This window comes from Lissotriton vulgaris, chromosome 1_1 (genome assembly GCF_964263255.1).
Source record: "Lissotriton vulgaris chromosome 1_1, aLisVul1.2, whole genome shotgun sequence".
In the NCBI taxonomy this organism is placed as follows: domain Eukaryota; kingdom Metazoa; phylum Chordata; class Amphibia; order Caudata; family Salamandridae; genus Lissotriton; species Lissotriton vulgaris.
In genome coordinates, this window is record NC_141685.1 from 1115165044 (window position 1) to 1115190824 (window position 25781).

The 25781-nt window shown below is 46.6% G+C and overlaps 1 protein-coding gene across 2 annotated transcripts in view; it reads left to right on the forward strand.

The window, feature by feature from the left end:
• The window catches only part of IL27RA (interleukin 27 receptor subunit alpha), a 199551-nt gene that overhangs the window by 153966 nt on the left and 19804 nt on the right, over window positions 1–25781 (forward strand). For both annotated transcript variants that reach the window (XM_086963656.1, XM_086963658.1), the window contains exons 12-14: window positions 536–658; window positions 1512–1599; window positions 23345–23444. In XM_086963656.1, the coding sequence (XP_086819782.1) occupies window positions 536–658; window positions 1512–1599; window positions 23345–23444 (311 nt within the window). The remainder of the gene's footprint in view (window positions 1–535; window positions 659–1511; window positions 1600–23344; window positions 23445–25781) is intronic.

The following is a 25781-nucleotide window of genomic DNA, read 5'->3' on the forward strand; positions in this document are numbered from 1 at the left end:
ATAAGTATTGTGAGCATATGCAGAAGGGAAATATTGATGCCTGCCATAGAACAAATATATATATGAAGTATGAGTGCGGCCACCACAACCAATACAAACACGGAAAAATTCACGGTGAGTCGTAACCGGACATGAAGTCTTTGTTGTTGCAGGAGGTTACGCAGCGGTTAAGGAGAGGTGAGGGTGCCCATTGTGGTAGGGTGCAGGAGGAGTCACTATATGTTATAGGAGGTGGTGAAGAAGGGGTTGAGGGTCTAGTTGGTGAAGCTACAAGTACTGCTCAGGAAATAGGCGATGCAGAAGTATTGATAGCATAGGGTTCGTCGGAAGAGGTGACTGTTGAGTTATAGTTGATGGAGGGGACAGTGGTGACATAGGGGGTGAAGATGTGAGGCGGCGTGGGACTTTTGGGGATGTAGAGGGTAGCTCCTGTGCTGTTGTATTGGGTATTGTTATCCTAAGTGTTTTAGGGAGGTGATTATGGCCCTCCATGCACAAATCCTCACTTCTCTTTTTAAGTGTCCCTCTCTTCTAGTCTCTAGAGCTCAGAATATCACCATCTCACAGCTTGAGCCATCAACGGAGTACCTTCTGAACGCCTCCGCCTCCACCTCTGCTGGGAAAAGCAGGAACATTGTCTATACTTTTGCGACTTCAGGTACTGTTTATACTTGTGGGGCAGAGAGTATATGGAAAGGGTTGGGCAGCTGAGGCCCCGTCACATTCTAAGGTAGTGGTGGGGGGGCAAGGGAACCTGTGAGTTTAACCTTTTCATGTTTATTTTCTGTTGCTGAGTCTAAAAAGCACTGCAGACACCCTGCGCATTCTTGTACACACCACAGGGGCAGCCAGGCCCATAGTGCCTGTCTCTGCACACAAAGCAGGCGATGTTTATAGGAGCTTGCTTATTGGCTGCCTCAGAGTACTTGAGCGATCTCTTTACCTCCATTCTCTTCAAGGATCTCTCCCGGTGATCTCGGCCATCAGGAGCTCTGGCCCCTCCGGTTGCTGATGGAATTTAGCTTCAGGGCAAGGTTCTCTGCACTCCCCTCACTATAAGTTTAATTGGATTGTAACTAGGTCTTGTTTTGTGCTTTCCTCCAGGGGGGGTTGAGTCCTGATGTTGCAGCATAATCAGTTCAGAAGTCTTCTCTTGTGTTTTCTTCTAGGGAAGCTTTCTCTTTTATATGTTTACTTCATGTGTCTACTTGTGTTTCAATTTGGTTGTGTGGATTTGGCTGGGTATTGCTTGTGCATTTCTAAACAAAGGTTTCCATTTCACTGTATATCTTGATGATGTTTTCCAATTTGTTGTAAGTTGTTGGGATCTTTGCTAGGTCTGGATGAGTGCTTCACTGTGGTAAAAGGTTCTGTGCTCCTGACTCTGTTTTTAGTCCGGGTATTGGTTGGATTGTAGATTTCTCCAAGTTGTGGGTTTTTGTCTGGTTCTTTCTCCCTTTGGGTTGTTTACTTCTCACTCCTCTCTCATCTGTCACTCTCTGTTACTGTAGGAACCTCTGTAGAAACTGTGTATGCAGCTATATCGGTGACTGTGTTCCTGCTTGCCGGTTGTGTCCTGGGAATTGTGTTCCGTGGGAGGTAAGTACATGCAGACATGTATAACCATTCACATACATTTACCACTGGCATCCCCACTGACAAACACAGTCCATTCTGAAAGCACAATTGAGGTACCTTCTCCTTGTCATCAGGGCACAATTTATTTGTAGCATGTGTTGGCCTTAGATACATATGCGTAGCATACTCCATCCATCTGATTTTGATCTCGGATGTTAACAACCAGTTTTTTTCTTCGAAGAAGTCCTTTGAGTCACGCTGTATGGTGACTCCTCCTATAGTTTCTGTTTTGCATGGTCTTCGGCTTCTTTGTTAGATAGTTTTTTCCGCCATCAGGTTAGAACATCAAGCCATCAGGTTAGGACATCAAGCTTAGAGCTCTGGGACTGAAGCTTCCATTCCCACCTCAAGGCCATTCCAGCCGCCTTGTTCATCACCCTTTGACGGAAAACTCGACAGCGACTATTACCAACTGGTTTGACTTCATTTTTTCAATTCGCCCGCCCAGGCTCAGTCCCAGTTCACTTCCATTTTCGGCCCTGTTTCAGAGGGATGGAAAATATGCATTTAAGTTTCTGCCCCGAGTGCCATGCCAAATACTCCAGGCAGGATCAGCTCTCCGTCTGCAATCTCTGCCTATCCCTGGATCACGACAAGGTGTCTTTTGAGGCATGCCAGGTCTTTCAATCTAAGAAAACCCTTTGGCAATTGAGGGTACGTCTTTGGGCCACTACATCATGTAGGTGCACCACGCCGGGGATGTGCCCGATATCTTCGGGGAGCAGTCAATTGAGCCAGAGGAAGAACTTCAGGACGCAGACCTACATTGGGGAGAGGAGTTGGCCTAACGGCTAGGGTGGATGACCTTGAATCTGGGGAACTGGGTTCGAATCTTGGCAATGACGCTGATCATCCTGTGATTCTGGGCAAATCACTTAATCTCCCTGTGCCTAACAAAAACAAATGTGTCCTAATGTAATGCAACTGGTGCTATGTAAAGCGCTCTGATACCCGATTCAGGTCAAGTTTGCGCTATATAAAACTCTGTAAAAATAAAATAAAAATAAAACAGGATGTGCCCATGGACATCCCCATCCTGCTGGCCAGCATTGGTGAAGGCTCTGACTCCGACCCTGATCCATTGACATCAGAAGGCCACATGAGTACATCGGGGAAAGCTGAACAGGCCCCCACGCAGCCATCTGTGGTGGCTCAAGGAACCCAACTGCCCTCAAGCCATGGTGGTCGCCGAGAGAAGGCAAAGGAGCAGACAAATGTCCCTCTGCCTACAAAACATTCGACAAGCGTAGAACAGTCAAAGATTTTAAAAGTTGCCTTGGTGCTGGTGCCGAAAAAGCCAGCTTCGGCACCCAGAAAGCACCACAGTGCATTGGAGCCGCAAATAATATCTTCGGATCTGAAGACAACATCGGCACCGAGACAAGATCAGCCACAAAAAGATTATTGGCATAAAAAATCCTGTTGATGCCAAAAATGCCCTTGGCGTCAAATGCCAAACAGCAGCCAGTAGATTCCATTCTTGAAAGACTCCAAGATGAACTTTATAAAAGACAAAATACTTTATTAATTTACCCAGACATTGGCAGGTTAGTGGCAAACCCACCTCTACCAGCCACGGACACACTTCCTAAAAGGAAGACGTTTTTCGGAGAAGAGATCATGGGGCCAGATCGACCTAAAGTTCCAAAGAAAAAGCGTAAAGATAGGAGCACTAGACCTACACCTTTTCCTCCAACATCACCACCTTCACTTTCTTGGAAACCTATATCTTCTACTCTACTTCTTATTTTACCACCACCTGTAATATCACCAGTTCACACCCAGTCACCTAGACACCTTCCTTCAGAATAATCATATGCATCACCCACACCTTCATCAATGGTTGATATTGACACAGGAGATTATATTACACCATATGATGCTCCATATGTTCCGGACCCACAGCGAGACTGTCCATGGTTCATGGGATCAATATGATGTAGACCCTGTGGATGACACTGAACCCGACCTATACCCTTCTAAACCCTCAACACCAGATGATACAACAACCTGGCATGAAGTACGTACTAGGGCCGCCCTTTATCATAAAGTGGATCTCCACACGTTGCAGGACAAGGATGACTTCCTGGTGGAAACACTTTTATAGGACAGTTCAATGCTTGCCTATGTTGAAAGGGGTGCTTAAGTCCACAGGAGAAATATTAAAGCAGCCATTCAAATCCAGGGTAATAACACCAAGGGTGGACAAATAATGCAAGCCATGTCCTTCGGATCCCACAATCATCAATGGTTAAGTTCCCCCATGATGCTTTGGTAGTTCATACTGCCAGAAAAATGGCTAAGCCCCAGGGCACTGGAGATGCTCCTCCAACAGACAGAGAGAGCAAGAAATATGATGCGTCAAAAAAAGTGCTGCCGCACAAGCAGCCAATCACCTCCTTATAGCTCATTCATTAGGCTTACTTTCCCGCTATAATAGACCCCAATGGTATGAAAAGCGAGAGCTACTTCAGCTTTTTCCTGAACAGTATCGTGAAAAAGGGAATCAGTTGGTGGAGGAAGGGAAAATCATTTCAAATACCACTATACAATGTGCACTAGATTCAGCCGATACAAGTGCAAGGAAGGTCAATACAAGTATCATTATTAGGACCATGCATGGCTTAGAGTCTCTGCTTTTAAGCCTGATGTCCAACAACATTTACTTAAACTATCTTTTGATGGTGTACATTTATTCGGACCACAGGTAGATGAGATGTTAGAAAAAGTTAAAAAGACATGGAGACTGCCAAAGCCATGGGTGCATTACAAACTTTTCTGCACAGGGGCTCCTTTCGGAGACGACAATATAGAGGTGCATCAAGACCTGCCACATCAACATACACATACAATGCTCAAAAGCATCCAGGCTCATACCAGTCTCAGTATACCAGGGAGACATACTTCAGATCACATTATTAAAATAATTGAGCCAGATGTCCAGATTCCACCTCCAAAAGCACCACTCCCACTAAACAGTGACCCACTAATTGTGCATCTGAACTTCCAACTCCACACGAACGTAAAGAACACCATCCGAGCCACCCTTGCCTACAGATCAACAGGAGCACACTGCAGCTTCTGCAATGACATCCCCGGCCTCATCACCACGGTCGCCTTTGACTCCGAGCACTACATCTTTCCAGGGGATCTCAACTTCCACCTCGATGACCCTATCAACACCAACACAAACTAGCTCCTGGAAAGCATGAGCAACAGCGGCCTCAAGAAACTTGTCACTAACCCTACCCACATCGCAGGACACACGCTCAACCTCATTTTTACCTCTAGCCACAAAGTCAAGTACAACCATGTTGGTGGGTGTGGCTGACAGCCGAACATGGCGCCTGCAGCCTGATGGAGCTCCGTGGCGGGACCCTTATATATTGGCATAATAAAAGGATCCGCGGGATAAATACTGCAGATTCCTCTTTCTCCTGACCCTGTGTCATGAGGACACAAGACGAGCTGGTCAAGGAGTCACCCTGAGCAGGAGACGGTGTGTTGACGGCCAGAGGCCTGCATATGCCGCGCCTAACTGCGCTGCGGACCCCGGGATTGCAATGACGGGCTGCAGCGCTGGAGAGCGAGGCGGTGAGCCTTGCAGATACTGCTGTCCTTCTATGGCATTAATTCAGAGACCGGAACACTGCCGGGGGCCCGAGGGGGTCACACACTTTTTGTCGGAGTGATTAGGAGGCTTCAGGAGGAGTTGCAAAGTCTGCATGAACCCTGCCGTAACGCGGACCCTGCTGGGCTTGTGGAGGCCGGATTCAAGCTGGGGAGCGGAGCACTACGTCCACCGAGCAGTAGGAGACCTTAATTCATTGACAGGTACAGACTCGTGGAGCCACCCGAGATGGCACTAATCACCGCGCTGACACTGTGACATTTAACAGAGGAGGGCAGGCGGGGGCAGATGGAGTGGCAGAGTGATGTGGCATGATTGTACAGACTGAAGCTGCCCTGAGGCGGTGACTGAGCACTGCTGTGCGTGTGCATGTTGCCCTCTGCAGTGCAACATCTGCTTTGAGCCTTGAGACTGTGGTGCAGGAGGCTGCTGGTTACTGCAGTTATTCGGAAGCTGACAGGGCTGCTGTAACCTAAGGCGGCGGCTCCATACATGGTGAGCCCCTCTGCCTTTGCCCTCCCCCCTACTTCTGCCAGTAAGTTTGCTCTGTATTGTGCACTTAACTACCTGCAGTTGAGCCCAGCCAATCTCTGGGGGGGGGATCGGTTTGGCAGTTGGCTCTACGTATGCAACAGACGGCGGATACAATGGGGTGCACAAGGGGGAAATATACAGAGCAGCCCCAAATGGAGCAGCCGCCCCGAGAAGACCAGGAGGCGCACTCGCAAACCTCATCTCTAAGCTGCGTCCCACAGACCAACGAAGAACCTGTCCGGGACAAACTGGACTTAATCCTACAGGAGATACGGGAGTCCTGCACATCTATGGAGCGACATATGGGCACCTTGGCTACAGGCCTATCCCTCCTGAAAGCGGACCACCTGAAGCTAGTGGACACAGTCAAAGACAACAAGCAAGCACTGCTGGCGATCCTGCCACAAAATAAAGATAATACGGAGACCCTAGACTGCATGCCAAAACAACTAACTGCCCTTCAGGACAGAGCGGAGGACGCTGAAGGTAGGGCGCACCGCAACAATGTTCGCGAGCTAGGCCTGCCGGAACGGGCAGAAGGGGCTAACGCGACGCAATACATGGAGCAATGGTTCCGAGACAATATCACCACTGAGGGACTATCTCCTTTCTTCTGTGTTGAGCAAGCTCACTGGATTCCAACAGGCAGACCAAGGGCAGGGGCACCACCAAGGACGAAGATTGCCCGCATTCTCAATTACAGGGATAGGGACATGCTGCTTCAAAAGACCAGAGAAAATGCGCCCATCCAATTGAGAACCACCGTATCTCGTTCTATCCGGACTACACACTCAAGGTTCTATCGCAACCTGCCTCCTACCTACCCCTCAAAAAGAAGCTCCAGGTACTGCACAGACCCTCCAGGATTTCACAGATTGCAAAAGTGCCTGCAAAATCGGCACTTTTGTAAAAATGCTGCAATTCTTACCAAAGTGCCAGCTAAATCACTTTTGTGAATGCAGTTTGGTTTTCTGCTACGGGACACTGCCACCAGTTTTACCTGATGTACTCAAGGCATGGGCAGGAGCCCACTGCCTAAAATGAGAACATGTTTGGTGCTTGCCTTAAGGTCACTGGACTGGCCCTGGAATGAGCATTATCAGGGACAAACATGCTAGTTTAGCGTGGTGGTGAGGCCTAAGTAATAGTCATCATGGCAGTTTCAGATGCCGTTGAGTGGGGGAACATGCCCATATACCATGCAGGGGAAATTTTTGTCCCAACAACAAAGAAGGCAAATGGGAGGGAGACTTAAACCAGTACAGCTACTTCTTGGCTCCCACACTGATTAAAACAAATACTTCAATCCCTGGCACTGAACATTGTAAAGAAGAGGTTTGGCAAGCAGCTCCCCACAGCCTGTACCCACCAAACCATCAGTTGAGACAATCTCTACGATGAGACTGAGGGATATTGAGAGAAACTCACAGGGACTTCACCACCAGGATCCTTGCCCTCTCTTGACACTGTCTAATAAAAAAGGGTACCTATGGGAATGCTTGGGACTGTTCCCTACCCCCAACTAGCACAGCTGTGCTGGGAGATCTTCGTGCCCTTTGAGTCACAGAAGTACTCCATGGAAATGCCAGGTTTCCAAGATAAGAATATGCAAGGCTAGGCCCGTCCTTATAAATGAAGAATAAGGAAACCAGACTGGTTTCTAGATGTAACCACAAGAGGACTACAAAAGCTGGAGCGATCTCCTGTAAAATAAAGAAAACAAGAAAAAACTCTACTCTAGGCTCCGAGCAGCACCCAGCGCAGAGTTTGCCTGAATGTAACAAACTCAGGGCCAAGTAAGAGTACAGACATTTATCTACTCTGTGTAGGGGAAGAGGCTAAACATGTGTTTGAAATATAAGGGGACAATGCAGTTGCCTGGTTCCTGAACATGACTCACTGTCATAATGTAATGACTATAAGGAAGAAGATGGACTCCGTGGTACCAAAACTGTCTGTCTTTCTCCTCCATCACTGAGTGCCTATGAATGGCAAGGCATCATGTACCTGAAATATGAATGGCATGTATCTTGTAATTGAAATCAATGTAGCACTGTTCTATATGTTAAGCGGAATGTGGGCCAAATTCAGAAAAAAATGCTTAGACCTGAACCCTTTAGTTTACTCCTCGAATGGGTGCAAATTTTAATTTAAATATGTGTAAAGCATTTAACAGCACCAAACAATGAAATAAGAAAATCACAAAACACGAAAGGAAGAGGACACCAATTTATAAACATAGATGATATTTTTATGAATTTTTAGATACCAGGATGAGCAAAATCTACCAAAGGGTTCGGGAGATACAGATTTTAGACAATAATATTACTTTTAAATACAACCGCAACCAAACATTGGTCAATAAAAACTTATGAAAAGTTTGAAACCGTTTGGCAACTCCGGCTTGGGTTGGGAGACCAATTCCGACAGGACAGAGGTCTAGGGGACCAGATAGGATACTTCGGACAGTTACCTCGCAGCAAGGTAGCAGAAGGATCTTCCTCCAGCTGTGGTCTTGTGGACCCGTGGGGTGGGGGCCAGGGCCAATTGCGCAGAGCGGAAATGCCTGGTGAGTGTGTGGAACGGGAGGCTGTGGTTAAGGAGCCTTCACCTGTTCCATAACCCAGGTTGCTTATTCAAAGTGGAATACTCTGCTAAAACAGTTTCCATTGATTTAAGGCTGAAAATGAATGAGTAAAATAAAGGGCTGCAAAAATGCCGCTAAATTTCCATATTTGTGGTGCTAAATTTGCGAATCCATGCCGCTATATCCCGGGGGCCTGACTGCAACTTAAATATGCCCTAATTTTTCCGGCCCGGCTGAAAATACTATACGACCAGAAATCCCACTTTGATAGCCCTGAGGAGGCAAATGACTGTCTTGAGACTACACTGCCGGCCCAAACACTGGTCGACTTTGAGTGCAAACTACGTGGAGCTACGACACAACCGCAGAGACCAAGACAGTGAGGCAGTGGATGATCTAGGAGGTCAGGGAGACGAGGACCCTCCCCGGAACAGACTGCACGGGACCAGGCATCAGCGATTGCAGCAATGTCTGCCATACGTGAAACATGCTCACCCACGCCTTCAACGCAGTCAGAGGACACTGTGAAATCCATTGACTCTGATAGGCAAGATCCTCTGTTCCCGACCATTACCCCACAAACAGTACAAACGCTTTTTGGATGAGGCGACTGGACTCTCAACCTACTAGGCGAAACTGTGTACCGGGATCGTAAGGAAGAGGGAAGTGATTATGTTGTATAATTTCTAATGTAACTTTCACCCCCCATTATCCTTACATTGATATAGCCATATGGGGTTCTTGCTAGTGTGTAGCTCAGTTGGGCTCGGTATAAAGATGGACTTTCCAGGTCCCGCCCCCCGTAAGTATCGCTATACTTCACCACATGGACTTTTGTGTTTTTTAGTTATGATTTGGATTAGCAAAGTTGCTGTGCTTGTCCTTGTATTGGGAAGTTTACAGTTGTTAACGTTGAGGGAGGGAGGCTCACCACTAGATAGTACACTTGATGCTGTAACACAGGCTTTGGCTGTTGTGAACTATAAGACCATTGCTCAGATGTGTCTATGCAGGGTAAATATAACATAGTCACCTTGAATGTCCGTGGCATGGATTTGGTCCATAAACGACACTGGATATACGCCCAATTGCATAGGAGGAATGTATATATCGCTTTATTGCAGGAAACCTACCTCACACTTACGGAAATCTCTAAACTGTGCAGGGAATGGAGAGAGCAAATATATAGCACATCCTACTCTGCATTTGCCAGAGGGACATTGATTTGGGTACTGCATGGGGTGCCATTTGCACAACTAGAACAGCGTATTGACCAACAGGGCAGATATACGATAGTGTGGGAGACACTGGATGGGGAACAACTGATCCTGGGGAGTGTTTATGCTCCAAACTATGATCAAGATGTCTTCCTTACAGGCCTTAACACCACCTTGGCGGACTGGGCTGATATCCCGTGGGTACTGGGAGGAAATTACAATGCAATACTGGACACCCAATTAGATCGTTTTGCTAACTGACCTGATTTGGGGGAGGGGCCGCAGGAGAATCAATCTGGCAAAACTCAGATTAAGGCCGGATGAGGGTGGGCTAGGAGCCCCTGACTTTAGATCGTATTGCATGGCCAGTCAGCTGCAATGGTTGTCGTACTGGTTGGCTGGACGCAATTTGCATGAGATTGATTACACTCCGCGGACACTGACTCGGGGATTACTGCACACATTGTTACTGCCGGGGACCTGCATATACTTCCTGATACCCCTCCCCTGCTTAAAGTGGCCCTAGCCTACTGGAAGCGCTCTTTACACTACACTGGGACTGCTGCCCCCTATTCAGATAACATACCATTTCTGGGGCTACCACCTGCCACGGGACTGGACGCAAGAGGCTGTTTATTTACTGATGGAGTGCTGGTGGACCATAATAACCTTACCCAAAACTGGGGGATCCCTCAGACATTGTTTTTACTACACGCAGCGATTATACATTATGTTAAAACACAATGATCCCCTACTGGGACCGAACCCCCAGTGCATGCATTAGTACACGCAGTGTACTTAATGGGAAAAGGACGCCACTTGGTCCGATGATTATATAGAGGCATCCGGGCACACGCTGGTCTATCACTGGCTCCCCTACTTGTAAAATGAGAGGGAGACATTGGACAGAGTCTCATGGATAAGGAATGGGGAACCGCCTTAGAGCATCCTAAGAAAGTGTCCAGGAATGCTAGATTTAAATACATCGAATACATGGTGCATATCTTACACCGCATCGTTTGAACTGTATATACACAGACGCCCAGCTCACATGCCCTAGGTGTGGAGCGGTAGATGCGGATTTCTTCCACGTGTTATGGAACTGTCCAAAAACTAAGTAGCTTTTGGACACAAATAAAAGATGTAATAGCAGACATCACCGGCACCACAGTATGGAACGCAACTGAAAGCTGCCTTCTGGGAGTACACCCCCGCCCTAAGCAATGGAAAACACAGTATAGATTTGCAAATCTGACCATGATCCTGGTGATAAGAACCATTACCATGAGGTGGAAGTCTGCGTATCCTCCTCAATTACACATGTGGTACACGGAGATGGTCCCATGGGGAGCGGCAGAGAGCACAGCGCTACCGCGTGAGGAACAGAGAGGGCAGCGCAATAAACCCATCTCCATGGTCTGGGACATTATGATGGAATCACTTAAAGCTGTGAATGTAATGGAGCCAAATGTGTCACAGTTAGAATAATACTTACACATATGCGTTGTTCGGAATATTTTTTCTGGGTAAAATGTCCACATGCCAGGTCACCCAGAACTGGTTTTTAGGTCGAGCCTAGCGTACACAGCGCAAAGCGCTGTCGCCAGCGAGGCTTATTGTAGTAGACTTGCCTCGGAAGTGGGACAGGAGATGGGCACGCGCAGAGCTTTTGGTAATTTGAGCAGGTGTACCCTCATGTACAGCCACAGCTGTGCACATCTCCTGTCCTGCTTCCGAGGCAAGTCAGCCTCCTGCAATAGCATTTCTTTTGTGGTCACGCGCGCTCCACACGCCCCACTTACCGGTACTTGTGGGGGCTCTGCGCTACTCCCCAGCTGGTCTCCTCATGGCAGGGCACAGAAACACGCGGGGCTCCGTCATGCTCACAGGAGCCCTGCAGCAGCATTCACAAAGGCGGGGTGGGCTCCCGTCTGACTTCTCTCTGCAGGTGGGCTCCTTCGGATAGGCTTCTTCACCCGGGCTGCAACATGCGGGCTCCATGCTGCAGGCAAAGTTGGCCGCACGCATGCGCAGTGTGTAAGAAATGCGTGTGTGTTCCTGTGAATACGTGCGTCGCACGCTTTCAGTTTCCTTACCCCCGTCGGCTTGTTATTCTTTCAAGCGTAAAATATGTCGGACCCGGACACCGCAACGTGATGTATAATTATTAGGAATTGTCCGCCCACGAACTCAAAGCGCACGCACCCACAACTCATGCAGAGCATGAGAGTGCCAGCCCTAGGTCCCACAACACGGAATCCCCTCGGACCGCAGCCCCCGCCGCGGGCACTCACAGAGTGCCCTTCACAGCTCCCAGAAGTCCCTCACCTGCAGTCGGAGTGTCCCAGGGGTCGGCGGGGGCAGTGGGGGGCTGGTAGCACCCAGAGCCAGGCGGTACAAGGGCAGGAGGCGCTGGAGACAGCAGCCGAGGCTGGGAGTAGAGAAAGTTTCGAGGAAGAGGCAGCTCGGCTTTCAGGCCCGTCACAGGCACAGGCGGCCATATCACCCTCTGCAGCACGGACGGAGGAGGGTGAGCGGTGTGCAGGAGAGGCAGCGGGGTCAGCAGAGCAGGCCACGGGGTGCCACCCACCGCATGGGGTCCGTTCACATCACACCCAGGGGGCCCAGCGCTGCACTAGGCTCCCTGCAGGCGTTGGGGCCTCTGGGTGCCACCCACTGCACAGGGCCCAGTCACGCACAGTGGGGCAGGGCTACATGAGGTCCCTCTGGGCATGGGGGCAACGGGGTGCCACCCATGGGGGTCCGCAGAGCAGGCCACGGGGTGCCACCCACCGCACGGGCCCTGTCACCTCACGCACACGGGGGCAGGGCTGCACGAGGCTCCCTGCTGGGCGTGGGGGCAATGGGGTGCCACCCATCGAGGTCCGCAGAGCAGGCCACGGGGTGCCACCTGCCGCACGGGGCCTGGCCCAGTCACCTCACCCACAGGATGGCCTGGGGCTGCACATGGCTCCCTGCTGGCGTGTGGGGCACTGAGTGTCACCCACCGCACGTGGCCCAGTCATCTCACGATCACCTGGCCCCAGGGCTAAGGAGTCTCCCTGCTGGGCGTGGGGGCAACTGCCTGGGTGCCACCCACCACACAGGGCCCATTGGCGTGCAGGATAAACTTTGGAATGCTGCAGGAAATAGGACATTAATATTTCCATCATAGCAGCTGCTTACACGTTGAGAGGATGTGGTGTTATGGCCAGAGTTGCCTACATTCGAACTGGGGAACCTGTTTCAAGTGTCAGCGTTTAATCAACATGCTGTGATTTAGAGCAAATGACTTAATCTCCAGTGCCTAAAAAAACAAGCATGAAAGTGACCTTGTGTAATGTAAAAGGCGCTCATGTAAAAAGTCTAATACGGTCATGCTGAGCTCGTGCAATATAAAACTGCAAAAACGACAATGGTTCAAACATCACTTGCAGCAAGACAGGAACTGATTTACACCTTGCTTTTCTTGTTTTCACAAAATATTCCTAATATGCAAATGTACAAACTGAGACGTTTTGAATGCAAAGAATCAGCCAGCCTCGTTGTTTAGGTCATGCCTGGGCAGAGTATGCTCTGCGAGGCATGCTGTATTCAAGTAGGGACTTGAAGCTCCGCCCACTCTCCGCCCATATTTTTCATTGGCTTGTCATTTTCCACTGTAAACTGTGTCTGTTCATTAGTCAAAAGGCTTAGCAGCAGTCCCTCCTTAGTACTGCCATGTCTCATTTTGTAACCTCCCATGGCGACACCCCTTTAAATGTGTTGTTACTCAGTAGGCTTTAATTACAGCCTCTGAGAACTATTTTCTTAAATAGCTTGGTCCTGCCTGCTATTGCAGGCAGTACATGTCCTCTCCTAATGCTTTTAATTTATTTTTATAGCACCCGCTGGCATTTGCAATGCAATAGGCCTGGCATTTGCAACAGTTTAAGCTATTGGCATTGTAAATGACAATGCCTTTTATTTATCTGTTTTAAAAACAACACATAAATAAAAGGCATTGTCATTTACAATACCAAAAGCTCAAACTCTCGTAAATGCGAGACCTATTGCATTGCAAATGCTTGTTATTCTGAGTAGTGATGTTAGCTACTGCATGGTTAGTACCCTGTGTGAATAGTTAATTGCCACAATGTACTAAGGCGAGCCCAATGGGTGGGTGGTGGGTGGGTGAGTTGGTTAAGTTAGAAGAAGTGAGCTTATAGTATTGTATTTACTTTATTACTACGGGAATGGGCTATACATCTGGATTTCATAGGTGACAGTCAGACTATGTACAGAGACTAGCTGTCAGGTTGAATTAGTACTACTTTGACGCCACTCATAGTGCTAATATAGTACAGCCTTGCCTTGCCCAGGATTTTATGGTTCTGAATTCACAAACACGTGTCTACTTTGTAATACTGACATATTTTATAAAAACTCAATAAAACTATGTTAAAAAAAAAGTACAACCATGTCTCACACCTCCCCTGGACTGACAACTACAGCGTCCACTTCACCATCTCAGGACCAACCATCAACGGCCCCATGCCCCAGCTACACACACAGAAACTGGAAAAAGACAGCAGAAGACCAGTGGAACACTCTCTCAACTCCCACCTCCCAGACATAACATCCAACCCAGATCAGGATGCCAAGAACTTCTCCCAGTGGATCACAGAATGTGCCAAGACTATCGCCCCCGCCAAGGCAGCCAAATCCAAAAGACCAGCCAGAAGAACCAGCTGGTTCACCACAAAGCTCAAATCCACCTAACGTCTCTGCCAATAACTATAAAGAAAGTGATGCACCAGCAAAGGGACCGGAGACCTCACCAAATCATGACAGCAATCAACCGGTACCACCGCATCCTGAGAGAAGCAAAGAAAAACACCTTAGCAGACCGCATATAAGCCAGCACAAACTGCAACAAGGAGCTCTTCACCATTGTGAAGGAGTTCTCCAACTCTGCAGCAGACGAGAACTACATCATCCCCTCCCAAGAACTATATGAGACCCTGGCAGACTTCTTCCACGACAAGATCTCAGTCATTTATAGAAACTTTAAACCCGGACCCCACGCAGCAGACAGAATCAGACTGCTCACACCCACAAACACTAACCCGAACTCCTGCTTACCCATTGGAACCCGCTCACTACTCAAGCCACGATCTCTATCAGGAAGTCCGTGCATTCGGGAGCACCCACAGACCCCTGTCCCCACCTCGCCATTTACCTCTGGAGCAAAACAATTGGTGACAAGGTCAATAAAGTTCTGAACACCTCGATCACATCTGCCTCTTTCCCAGAGGACTGGCATGATGCTGAGGTCAACCTTCTGCTGATCCAGCAGAGCCGAAGAATCTAAGAATTGCCACCGATCTTCCTTCTCCCTTTTCCAGTTAAGGTTCTCGAGAAGGCAATAAACCAGCAACTCACTGAACTCCTGATACACAACAACCTCCTGGACCCCTCTCATTCTGGATTTTGAGCCAATTACAGCTCTGAGAGAGCCCTTATCACATCCTCCGAAGACATTAGGACCTTCCTAGACTGACGTGAAACAGCAGCTCTCATCCTTCCAGACCTGTCTGCCACCTTTGGTACTCCATCACTTCGTAATCCAGGGAGACTCCCTCAAATACCTCACTGGAAGAACCCCTAACGCCACTTTGGAAGCCAAGAAGGTCATCTGTGGCGTCCCCCAAGGATTGTCCTTCACCGTCGGATCGTATGAACTCCACATCATCTCCTACGCTGGCGACACTAAGCTCATCCTCTCGCTATCAGAAGACCCCTCCACTACGAGAGCCAGCCTCACAGCTGCATGCTGAACGTAGCCGACTGGATTTTTAATTTTTAAAAAAAAGTTTTATAGAGAGCAAACAAGACCCCAAGGGGTATCAAAGCGCTGTACAGAATTGTCATCAGCAAATATACAAAACATAGAGAAAGGTAAGTGAAGTTACAACCTGTGGTAAAACATTCAAGAATAGAGAGTGGTGTGTATCAAAGGAGCCATAGAGCTCTCTGACTAAAACATCATACAGTAGAAAGAACTAAGATGTGCAATGTGCATCAATGAATATTAACAAAAAGGAAACGAGCAAACAAAAAAATCGGCAGTTGAAGGAGCTATCGATGATCAATACAAAAAGACGGTAAAAACTAATCGTAGAACATCAGTGAACGTACTTCGAGATTTTGGTTATTAGCAAGACACACGAGCATGATCAACACATTAACGTTTGTTCATTAGTAGTCTTTTGACCAATGTTTTAAAGGAAGAAGTGGAGGGATTTCATTTGATCCCAGATGGCAAGGAGTTCCAGATTTTTGGAGGCATACCCGTGAACGGACAATTGTACGATCTTTTCTTTTTGAATCCTGGAGGTTTCAGGAGAAGGGTGGACGTACTTCTAAGGTTCCGGCTGGAGCCAGAGATCTCAAGCTTGTTTGCTAGGTAGTATGGAGTATTGTGGTGTATGGCTTTATGAGTCTTACAAGCAATCTTGAGTCGAATTCTAGCTTCCATAGATAACTAGTTTAGCTGCAAAAGGTCAGGAGAAATGTGATTACATTTCCTAGAACCCATTATAAGACTGGTGGATGTGTTCAAGGTAGCTCTGAGTGGGGCCAGGCTAGTTTTGGGAAGTCCTGCGAGGGTTACCAGTCCATATTCCAATCTAGGGATAATCAGGGATTGAACCGCTGGCCTGAGATCTTTGGGGGGAGGAATGGTTTGATTTTCTCCAATGTGTTGAGTTGGGAATCGGCTCCTCTAGTAGCAGCACTGATATATGCTGTCATATTTAGGTGTTTATCCAAGGTGATCCCTAAAGATTTGGCGGAGTCAAGAACGTGAGGTATGTAGTCTAGTGCAATTAGGTGTTTAATCCAGTCAAGTGCAGGAGCTGAGTGATTAGGTGGGGTGATCAAAAGAAATTCTGTTTTGAGAGTATTTAGTAGGAGATGGTTCTGAGCTAACCATTGTTTTTTTGGGCAAGTGCAGCATTTAAAGTTACAATGTCCTCTAGCGAGGAGATCTTCAAGTACAGTTGTGTGTCATCCGCATACATATGATATTCAATGTTCGCTCTATTCAGTATGACTGCAAGAGGTTCCATAAATAGGTTGAAGAGGGTGGGCGATATCGTAGAACCTTGGGGGACTCGACGCAAGGGCATGGTTAACTTTGATCCTTTGCATTCTATTGTGAAGGAAGGAGGCAAACCAGTTTAGGATCGGGCCTGAAAACCCCATCCTATGTTGTAGGAGATAAATCAGGTTTTCATGTTTGATGATATGAAAGGCTGAGGATAGGTCTAGTAGGATCAGGAGACAAGGGATATTTTGGTCAAAGGCTCTCACGGCGTCATCAACAATGTGAGTTAGTGCCGTTTCAGTGCTGTACCCTGACTGAACCCACGCTCCTATCTGCTAACACGCACCCCACAGCTCGAACCATGTCTACGGAGGCTATCCCTACTCACCACACCACGAATCGGCGTCTGCCTAGTAAGGATGACTGGTTAACTGGCCAGAGTACCTACAGCCGTGTTGCTGTCCACACCAATGCTCCTCCGTTACCTTGCCTTACCCCCTTTTGGAGAAGTGTGGCTCAGGGGTTAGAGGCGGCAGACCCGGAAGCTGAGATCGGCCCTGGACCAGGGTTCAATTCCCCGCCTCGACGGGGGTTGGGCTCAATAATTCCACGGACTCGATAATTCTCGCTCCGGTGCCTCCTCGACTCACGGGTTCACACTCTGCGACTCTGGGCAATAGCTTGCTTAATCTCCACAACGGCCCCTCGCGGCGGGATGCCTGGCTTTCACCTTGTGGATACCCTGCCGGGGCTATCTCACAGGGGAATACCAGGACGGGTTCCCTAAGCAAGCGCATAGATGCCTGCGATGTGGGCGATTTGCGCTATATAAATACATGTACATTTACATTTACATTTACATTTTCCTCAATCCCCTATGTCACACACTATTCGCTCCAATAATGTGAGTGATGACTACCCTACCAACCCTAACAGTCAGGTAGGAGTGGATAATCGCACCTTAGGCCCTGGAGCTCCCAATCACAGGGCCTGAACTTTGCTGATGTCCCCTACACGTTGACTAAAAAAGTACCCTCACCCACTTTCTCACTACATACCGCATCACCCTTGACCCCCTTCTATTTCTACTCCGCCTCCCCCTATTCCCACTCCTAGCTGTGATTCCTATCGCAATGATGATGCTATCTCCCTATTTAACTATGCCAACCACCCTACTCAACCCTCTACTAACCACACCACAGCGGATCCTGTCCTACTTGCACGGGCTGGATGAAGGGCAACTGGCTCAAGCTCAGCTCGGACAAGACCGAAGTCCTCATCTTTGGGAACAGCACCTCGCCTTTCATTGACACATGGTGGCCTTCTGAGCTCTGACCATCCGTGACCCCGATAGACCAGCCCGCAACCTCTGCATCATCCTGGTTAGCAAGTAATCTATGAAGAAGCAGGTCAACGCAATCTCATCTGCCTGCTTCCACACCCTACGCATGCTCCACAAGATCTTCAGGTGGCTCCCAGTCAACACCAGAAGGACCTTCACGCAGGCAACAGTCACCAGCAGGCTGGACTACGTGAAGAACACACTCTATGTAGAAATCATTGCATGCCTCCTAAAGAGACTACAGACAATACAAAATTCATCCTCATGACTCCTCCTCGACCTCCCCAGAAGGACCCACATCAAACCCCACCTCAACAATGGCTCCTGTTCCCAAAGAGATGGCCTTTCAAGATGTTGACCCTTGTATACAAAGCCATGCACAATGAACCAGCATACATCAACAAATGCCTGATCTTCCACCAGCCACCCAGACACCTACGATCTGCCTCCCTTTTCCTTGCAGACTTCCCCCGAATCTGTATGGTGTTTTTATTGTTCATATATGTATTGTTAATTAAATGGATGTATTACCCTTTATGTGAAATGATCATGATGAACTTGGAGAAATACAGTAAAAAAGAATAATTTAGTAAAAAAAGAATATAAAAAGAAATAATAAAATTTATAAATATGAAAAAAATACATGTGGTCACCATGTGTTGAAGGACTTTCTTGTAAGTAGAAATGTTGACAATTGTAAAGTAATTCAGACCATGAGGGAATTATTCTCTGTTTTGAAGAAGCCCGCTCCCTCCGCGCTCTGCACCAATACTTGACATTCTAGTCCCTCCAGGCTATGACATTATAAGAGCAGATAGACCAAAAAGGTCTGGGGGTGGCATAGCCTGCGTACACCGCATCAACCTTATGGTGAATCAGTCACAAGCAACCGACCTGATCACGTGCAAATACCGAGGCATAAACAGTCCCCAATGTAAATTACATTTGATCTACCACTCTCCAGGCAACAATTTTGCATTCACTGAACAAATCATAGAAATCATCTCTTCCAACGAGGGGCAACACTGCCCCCAAGTCTTCCTCGGTGACTTCAACCTTCATTGGAACAACCATATTGACCCCACAGTTAACAGCCTAAAAACATTCCTAACTGACCTTGAACTTGTCCAATTCTGCGATAGCCCAATGCACACCCTGGGCGCAATACAGGATCTTGTCATGGCTAGGTCAAACTCCATCATACTTAAATCGATCGACCCATGTGACTGGACGGACCACCACAGCATCTCCTTCCTCATAACTGAACCAACGAAGACACATAAACTCCAACCTAAGAAACCCAAACAATGGAAAAGAAACACTCACAACATTAACCACAACATCGTCTCATCCCTCAGCAACAATCTACTACCGCCACCAGAGGACATAACAGATGTCCACAACCTAACAACCTACTATAACAACTCGATCAGCATTCTTGACTCTGTCGTGGTCTTTCAACTAAAAAGCCAGTCCTCTAAAGACTCCAAACCTTGGTACAATGGGAGCCTAAATGATCAACGACGCAACCTAAGACTAGAGGAACGGGTCTGGAGATCCCCACCGTCCCTAGAGCACCTAAAGCAACAAAGATCGAGGAAGAGCATCTGCAACAAACACATCAGAATCTCTAAAGCAAACTTCTTCAAAGAACAACTAAACAATGCTAGAATTTGACCAAGAAAACTGTTTGAAATGATCAAACCTCAATCCTCTCATCAACTCAACCACTCCTCATTAAGTCCCAGCTCGCAACCTAATTGCAACACATTTCTCTCCCACATCTTGAAAAAATCTAAAATGATAGAAAAAGAGCTTCATACAGCAAACAAACATCTCACATTGTCACCTCCACTTAACTCCCACGCACCACAAACTGTACAACCCCGAGGCAACATGGAACTACCCTCAAAAACAAAGCGTTTTGGAGCACTTTCAAAAGATTTGAACAAAAAATGACACCCTCAAGCTAGTAACAACACTCAAACCATCAAGTCACTTTTGTGATTTTCTTCCAGCAAAAATCTTCAGTGAGATCAAAACTTCTCTTATACCCATCTGGACATAGCTAGTGTATGCGTCACTATCACAAGGAACCCTTCCAGACTGCCTAAAAGTAGGACAGATACCCCCCATTCTAAAAAAAACTACAGCAGACCACACAATCTCTGATAACTACCGTCCAATATCCACTATTCCTTCCCTAGCAAAATTCCAGGAGAAATGCATCCATTCCCAACTGTGCAACCATAAAGCTCAATTCCACCTCATTGACCAGTACTAATTATTCTTCCTGCAGAATCATAGCATGGAAACTGCCCTGACACACATTGTCGATGACGCGCTCCGAATACTATATCAGAACCAGTCCTGCCTCCTAATCCTCCTAGACTTATCATCAGCCTTCGATATGGTCAAACATAACAGTCTCCTGGATCTACTTGAACACAGAATGGGTTTATCAGGGGTTGTCCTAAAGTGGGTTTGCCTCCTTCTTAGACAACCAAACTCAAAGAATCAAGATTAACCAATCACTGTCCACGGCCATGCCGGTCAGCCTGTGAATTCCTCAAGGTTCCTCCTAATCACCTACCCTCTCCAATCTATTCATGGACCCTTAACTAATATTCTGAAACTCTCCAATGTTCATTCCCACATGTATGTGGATGATACCCAACTATACGTAAAAATATCACCTCCGTATGACATCCACTCACTCAATACAACTTTGCAAAAAACCCACAACTGGCCGACAAACAACCACCTCAAACTCAATGCCCTCAAAACAGACTTGCTCCTAATCTCCCCCCACAAAGACATCACAGACTTCAACTGCACACCACACATTATTGACTCTACAAGATCATGGGAATGATACTCAACAAGAATCTCACCATGCAGGAACACATCAACACAGCCATGTTCATATGAACATTCTCAGAAAACTAAAACCCTTCCTGAACGACGACGATCTAAATACAGCTGTACAAGCTCTAGTGATACCCAGAATAGACTATGTGAACACAACCTTATGTGGCTTACCGAGATCCAGATTAGCTCCTGTAAGAGCCTCACTCAACGCGGCTACAAGACTCGTCACCGGCTCCAAAAAGAACAACGATATCACCCCTGATCTAAAGGCAATGAACTGGCTCTTGTATGAGGCAAGATCACAGCTAAATATTGCCTGCATGACACACCAAGCCCGGCACTTCAACACGCCAAACTATCTAACCAATAAACTGGAATTATCAGGCAGTAGCAGAACTATGAGATGCACCAACACCTTGCTATTGAAACCGTAAAAATTTTGGAAAAAGAAAACCCACACCTTCTCTGGCCTAGCACCTAGGATCTGGAATGACCTGCTCCTGGCAATCAGAATGAACCCCTCTACCACCACCTTCAAAAAAGAAGTCAAACTACTTCTAATGAATAAATCTCTCCCCGATCCCAGTTCTGGTGCAAGTGGGTACCAACCAGATGCAGCTCACCTACCAGGATCCTCGAGGAACTCTAAGCGAGAATAACTAATGCACTCCTGAATACTTCCGGACCTACAATGAGTACGGACAACATTTACTCTCTCCTGTTAGCTACTCATTTCTATGTGCCTAGTTCTCACTTTATTTCTTTTGATGTAATATTTGTAAAGTGCTCTGATACCCTCACCGGGTCTAGTTGTGCTATATAAACTTTATAAATAAACAACTAAATCCCACTACTGGATATTTGTAATGCAGCCTCTTGGTCAACATCACACACCTTTACCAAGCACCACTATGTGGCAGTAGTATATACTGTTTTATTGTAATTTTTGGATTACTATAAAATGTCTTACTTCTACTACTACAATGTGGCAGCCGAGTTTCATCCTAATGGGCTGACGGGCCATGCCCCCTCACCTTTTGGCCATTGTAAAGAATGTCTGTCAGACTGAGGAAAAGTCAGCCTGACTGATATTCTTTATTTTCCGGTCAGGCTGCCAGGAGTTAGACACGCGCTAAATGTACAGGTTCCTGGCTGCCTCAGCTGAACGTTGCTGGCTGAAGTCACAGCTTCTGTGGCATGACATGTTCAGCCTGTCAAAGCTCCTCAAGGCCCTCCCACTCGTGATGAGTGCTTTTGCCTCGGATTGCCTCAGACATGGGTGCTTCAGTTCTAAGCCCTGAAGTCCCCATGGATGAGTGTCAATCACTGACACCTCTTCACAGAGTGAGGTAGGGGTCAGGAGTCTCACTGAACCCCTCCCACTCTTTGACGAGTGAGGGACTGCTGCCTTCCCTCATTGGCTTACCTTAGGGAAGGCAGCAGTCCCAACTGCCCTGGTATCTCCAGGGCACAGCTGCGCAGGGAAGTATGATTTTATTTTTAATATTTGGTACGTGCCTGCATAAATATTTGGGAGTGGGTATTGTGAATGGATGTGTGTGTGTACATACAAGTTTGAATGAGTGTGTTTATTTGTGTGTGTGGCCTCTGCTCCCTCCCCGGTAAAAGTACAGAGTGCCACTGCTACGTGGACATCTTAGCCCGTCAACAGGCCATAGAGGGCCAGACGGTTTTAAGGACCTTGTTTCAGACATGTGCATCATCCACATACTAGCTACCGCTTCCGAAGGTCACTGCTTTACAGTTTATGCTAAGCATGAGTATCTTCAGCCACACATGCTACGGACGGAAAATGCTACTAACCGGTGAGGATCTGTTTGCACCGAGTAGTGCTGCAGATTTACACGTACTCTCCCTCCTTCCCAGAATCTGGTGTCTTTTGCAGATCCCTTGCTTAATGTATTTCCGTGCACATTGCACTTGACGCACCATACTTGCATTCACGCTCTATACACATTCTTACACTCTGTGAGAAAATAATCTAACATGGAATCTGTGTCTGTGGGCAATGTACACCAAGAGGAGTCAACACCCTATCACTCGACTGAACCGACTTATTCGAGGAAAAACAACTTGCAGATGTCCGAGCCCAACTCTGTGAAAGTGGTATGCTAAGCATGTGAATCTACAGAAATACTCCCTACGACCAGATGCCTACAGGTTAAGTAGCATTGTACTATTGCTGATGTCTCAGCCTCTGCCACAGTAAGTCCAGACTTTTATTTCTAAACACTTCCTTTTAAATAACGCCTGGTGGTAAAGTAAAGAACATTGTTTAGATAGCTCTCTCTCTTCTGACCAATGTAGGCTCTCCATATACGTTGCATGCTCTGCAGAACATTGAGAGCCATTCACATAGCTCGTTTTCATCAGAATGTAGTGTTCTGTTTTTATGGCTCTTTCTGTGTTGCAGGATTCGTAGCGTGGCCCATGAGATACTGCCCAAGTTCTGTTGGCAGAAGATTCCAGACCCAGTGCACAGCAGAATGATTCTAATGGTGGCAAATGGCAAGGTGAGATGGGGTTTGGAGGGCTGGAAACATTTATCACAAATCCACCCCCTTGTGGTCTTCTGCAAGATGAGGGCGGCTTATGTTCCTATCCAGCCGCATACCATAACCTTCAACAGGAAGGAGTTCTGTTCTCTTATCCAATACCAAATGAAGGCCTTTAAGGTGAGGGATTATGTGCTTTTATATATTTGTGGGTGGTGATCAGTGATAAGTTTGTTTTGGGTGACATAAACAAAGAGAGCACAACATCTGCATATTCGCCTCTTAAGATTCGATGTGGCCTATTTGCTACTGAATCAGGCAGCTGTATTCAAAGTAGTGGCTTAGTGGCCCAGATAATCCATTGTGTTGCCAAATGTCATAATTAAACATTTGACAGTTTTAATACAAAGCTCATAATCTTGCCCACTTGCTTCTGGTGGGTTTTTAGGCTGCTTGACCCACAAACGTCGTTTTTGTGCATATTTTAAGATAGAGATGACCGCATGCAAAGCAATAAAAAGTGCACTTTGAGCATTGACAGTAAATCGGGGACAAGGCATCTATGACGAGACACTTCTTCGCTCCTTGTCGAAGCAGTTATAAAAACTCAGTACTACAGTACATACAGACTCTCTACAAAACTCGCTGTTTTGGGTGTTCCTGTTTATTTATGTATATAGACTTAAATTGATGCCATATTTGGATCTATGACCGTGAGATACTACTGAACAGCTCCTGCTACATGTGATTTTTTTCCATTTAACTTTCCTCAACATTTTTTGTATTATTTCCTTTGTCTATGTCCACTGAAATTGTGCACACACAATTTTCAGTAGTTTTATTTTTTGATCTATGTCCACTGAAATTGTGCTCAAACTGTGCAGTATAACATGCAAATACCCCTTATTGACCCCAAGGTGGCTTATGCAACCCACAGGTTTTAAAATGTCAGGTGATCCTTTTTTGGCTTTTTGATGTTAAATGTAACATTTGGTGAGCCAGTTGTCAAAGTGCCTTGTGAAAAAAGGGACCAGATGAATATTTTTCATATTTAAAATATGTGAGCTAAACCCGTATACATTTGAAAATGGTAATATATTCGATCAATAGCCAGTTACCAGAAAGGGCGCAAATTTTACATATTATATATTTTTCTCATTGTTAATTGTCATAAATATTCATGGCAACAGTTAGATTACAGCATGGTCAGGAGAATATCCAAAGAAAAATAATGCCACTTCCTTCGTCCAGTAACACTGTTGGCCTGGGTTAATCTAAAAAGACAGGACACCAACATAGGCATTATCGATTGCTCCCCTTTTTTAGGTGCCTCACTGTGTCTCTTTTAAAGCCAGAAACATACAGCCCTAAGAATTTATCTTGGGTGGTTTGTCTCACCTCTCTCACCCTAACCAGTCTAGGCATACCGAAAATTAGGGAAAAAGAGGCCCCACATATGAAAAGTCAGTAGAGGAAAGATAATAGGATATACATCCACTTCCACCTCAAGCCACGTCACACCCTTGTTAAAATCAAGCTTCATCTCATTTAACTCAATAAATGAACCAAAATTCTAATAAATCAAAACATGGACAGATTCAGCAGTTGCCATGTGACATTCATTTGTGCAAGATTTAGTCCCTCATACATAAGCACTGCAACGTCCTGTCAGAGTGATTCTAAAAACATTTACAAAGTAAGGATCAAATCCCGATCTCCATACATTTCTGAACCGCAGGCCATGCATAAAATATAAAATATCCTTTGTAAGAACAGGTAAAAACTGGACGGTACTAAAATATGTGATAGTGATTAGCATCCTGGCCTCTGCACCAAGGAGAGCACTGTATGCTTTGAGTATAGTAAGCCAAATGTATCAGCATAAAATGTTGGTGTCTGAACTTTGTGGCCTTAGGACCCCTCCTTTTAATATTTCCATTCATTGCTCCAAAATGCATTCCTTTAGGATTCCCTCAGTGGACCAGCCATATACTGTAGGTTTTGCACAAACATATTTGTAAAACCCATAATCTTTGCATTTGTCATTCATAATAGGTGTTAAGCTCCCTAAAAAAATGACTGCATTAAAGAAAGTGAGCTAGTCCTTGTAATTTATCTGCCATATTAACAGTTCAACGGAGGCTAGCTGCCAATATGTGTAAGAGGAGGTCCACAATATAAGCGATGCAGCAAAGAGGAGTCGGGTGCCAAACAAGCGCCCACTGTTGTTAACGGCGAGATAACCTAATCCTTGCCTGACTGAGAAGCCTGGGAGGTCAGGATTACCTTAAATAAAGGTATATCTCTACAATTGATGGATATTATAGATCTTACAGGTCTTATGTCAGATCAACC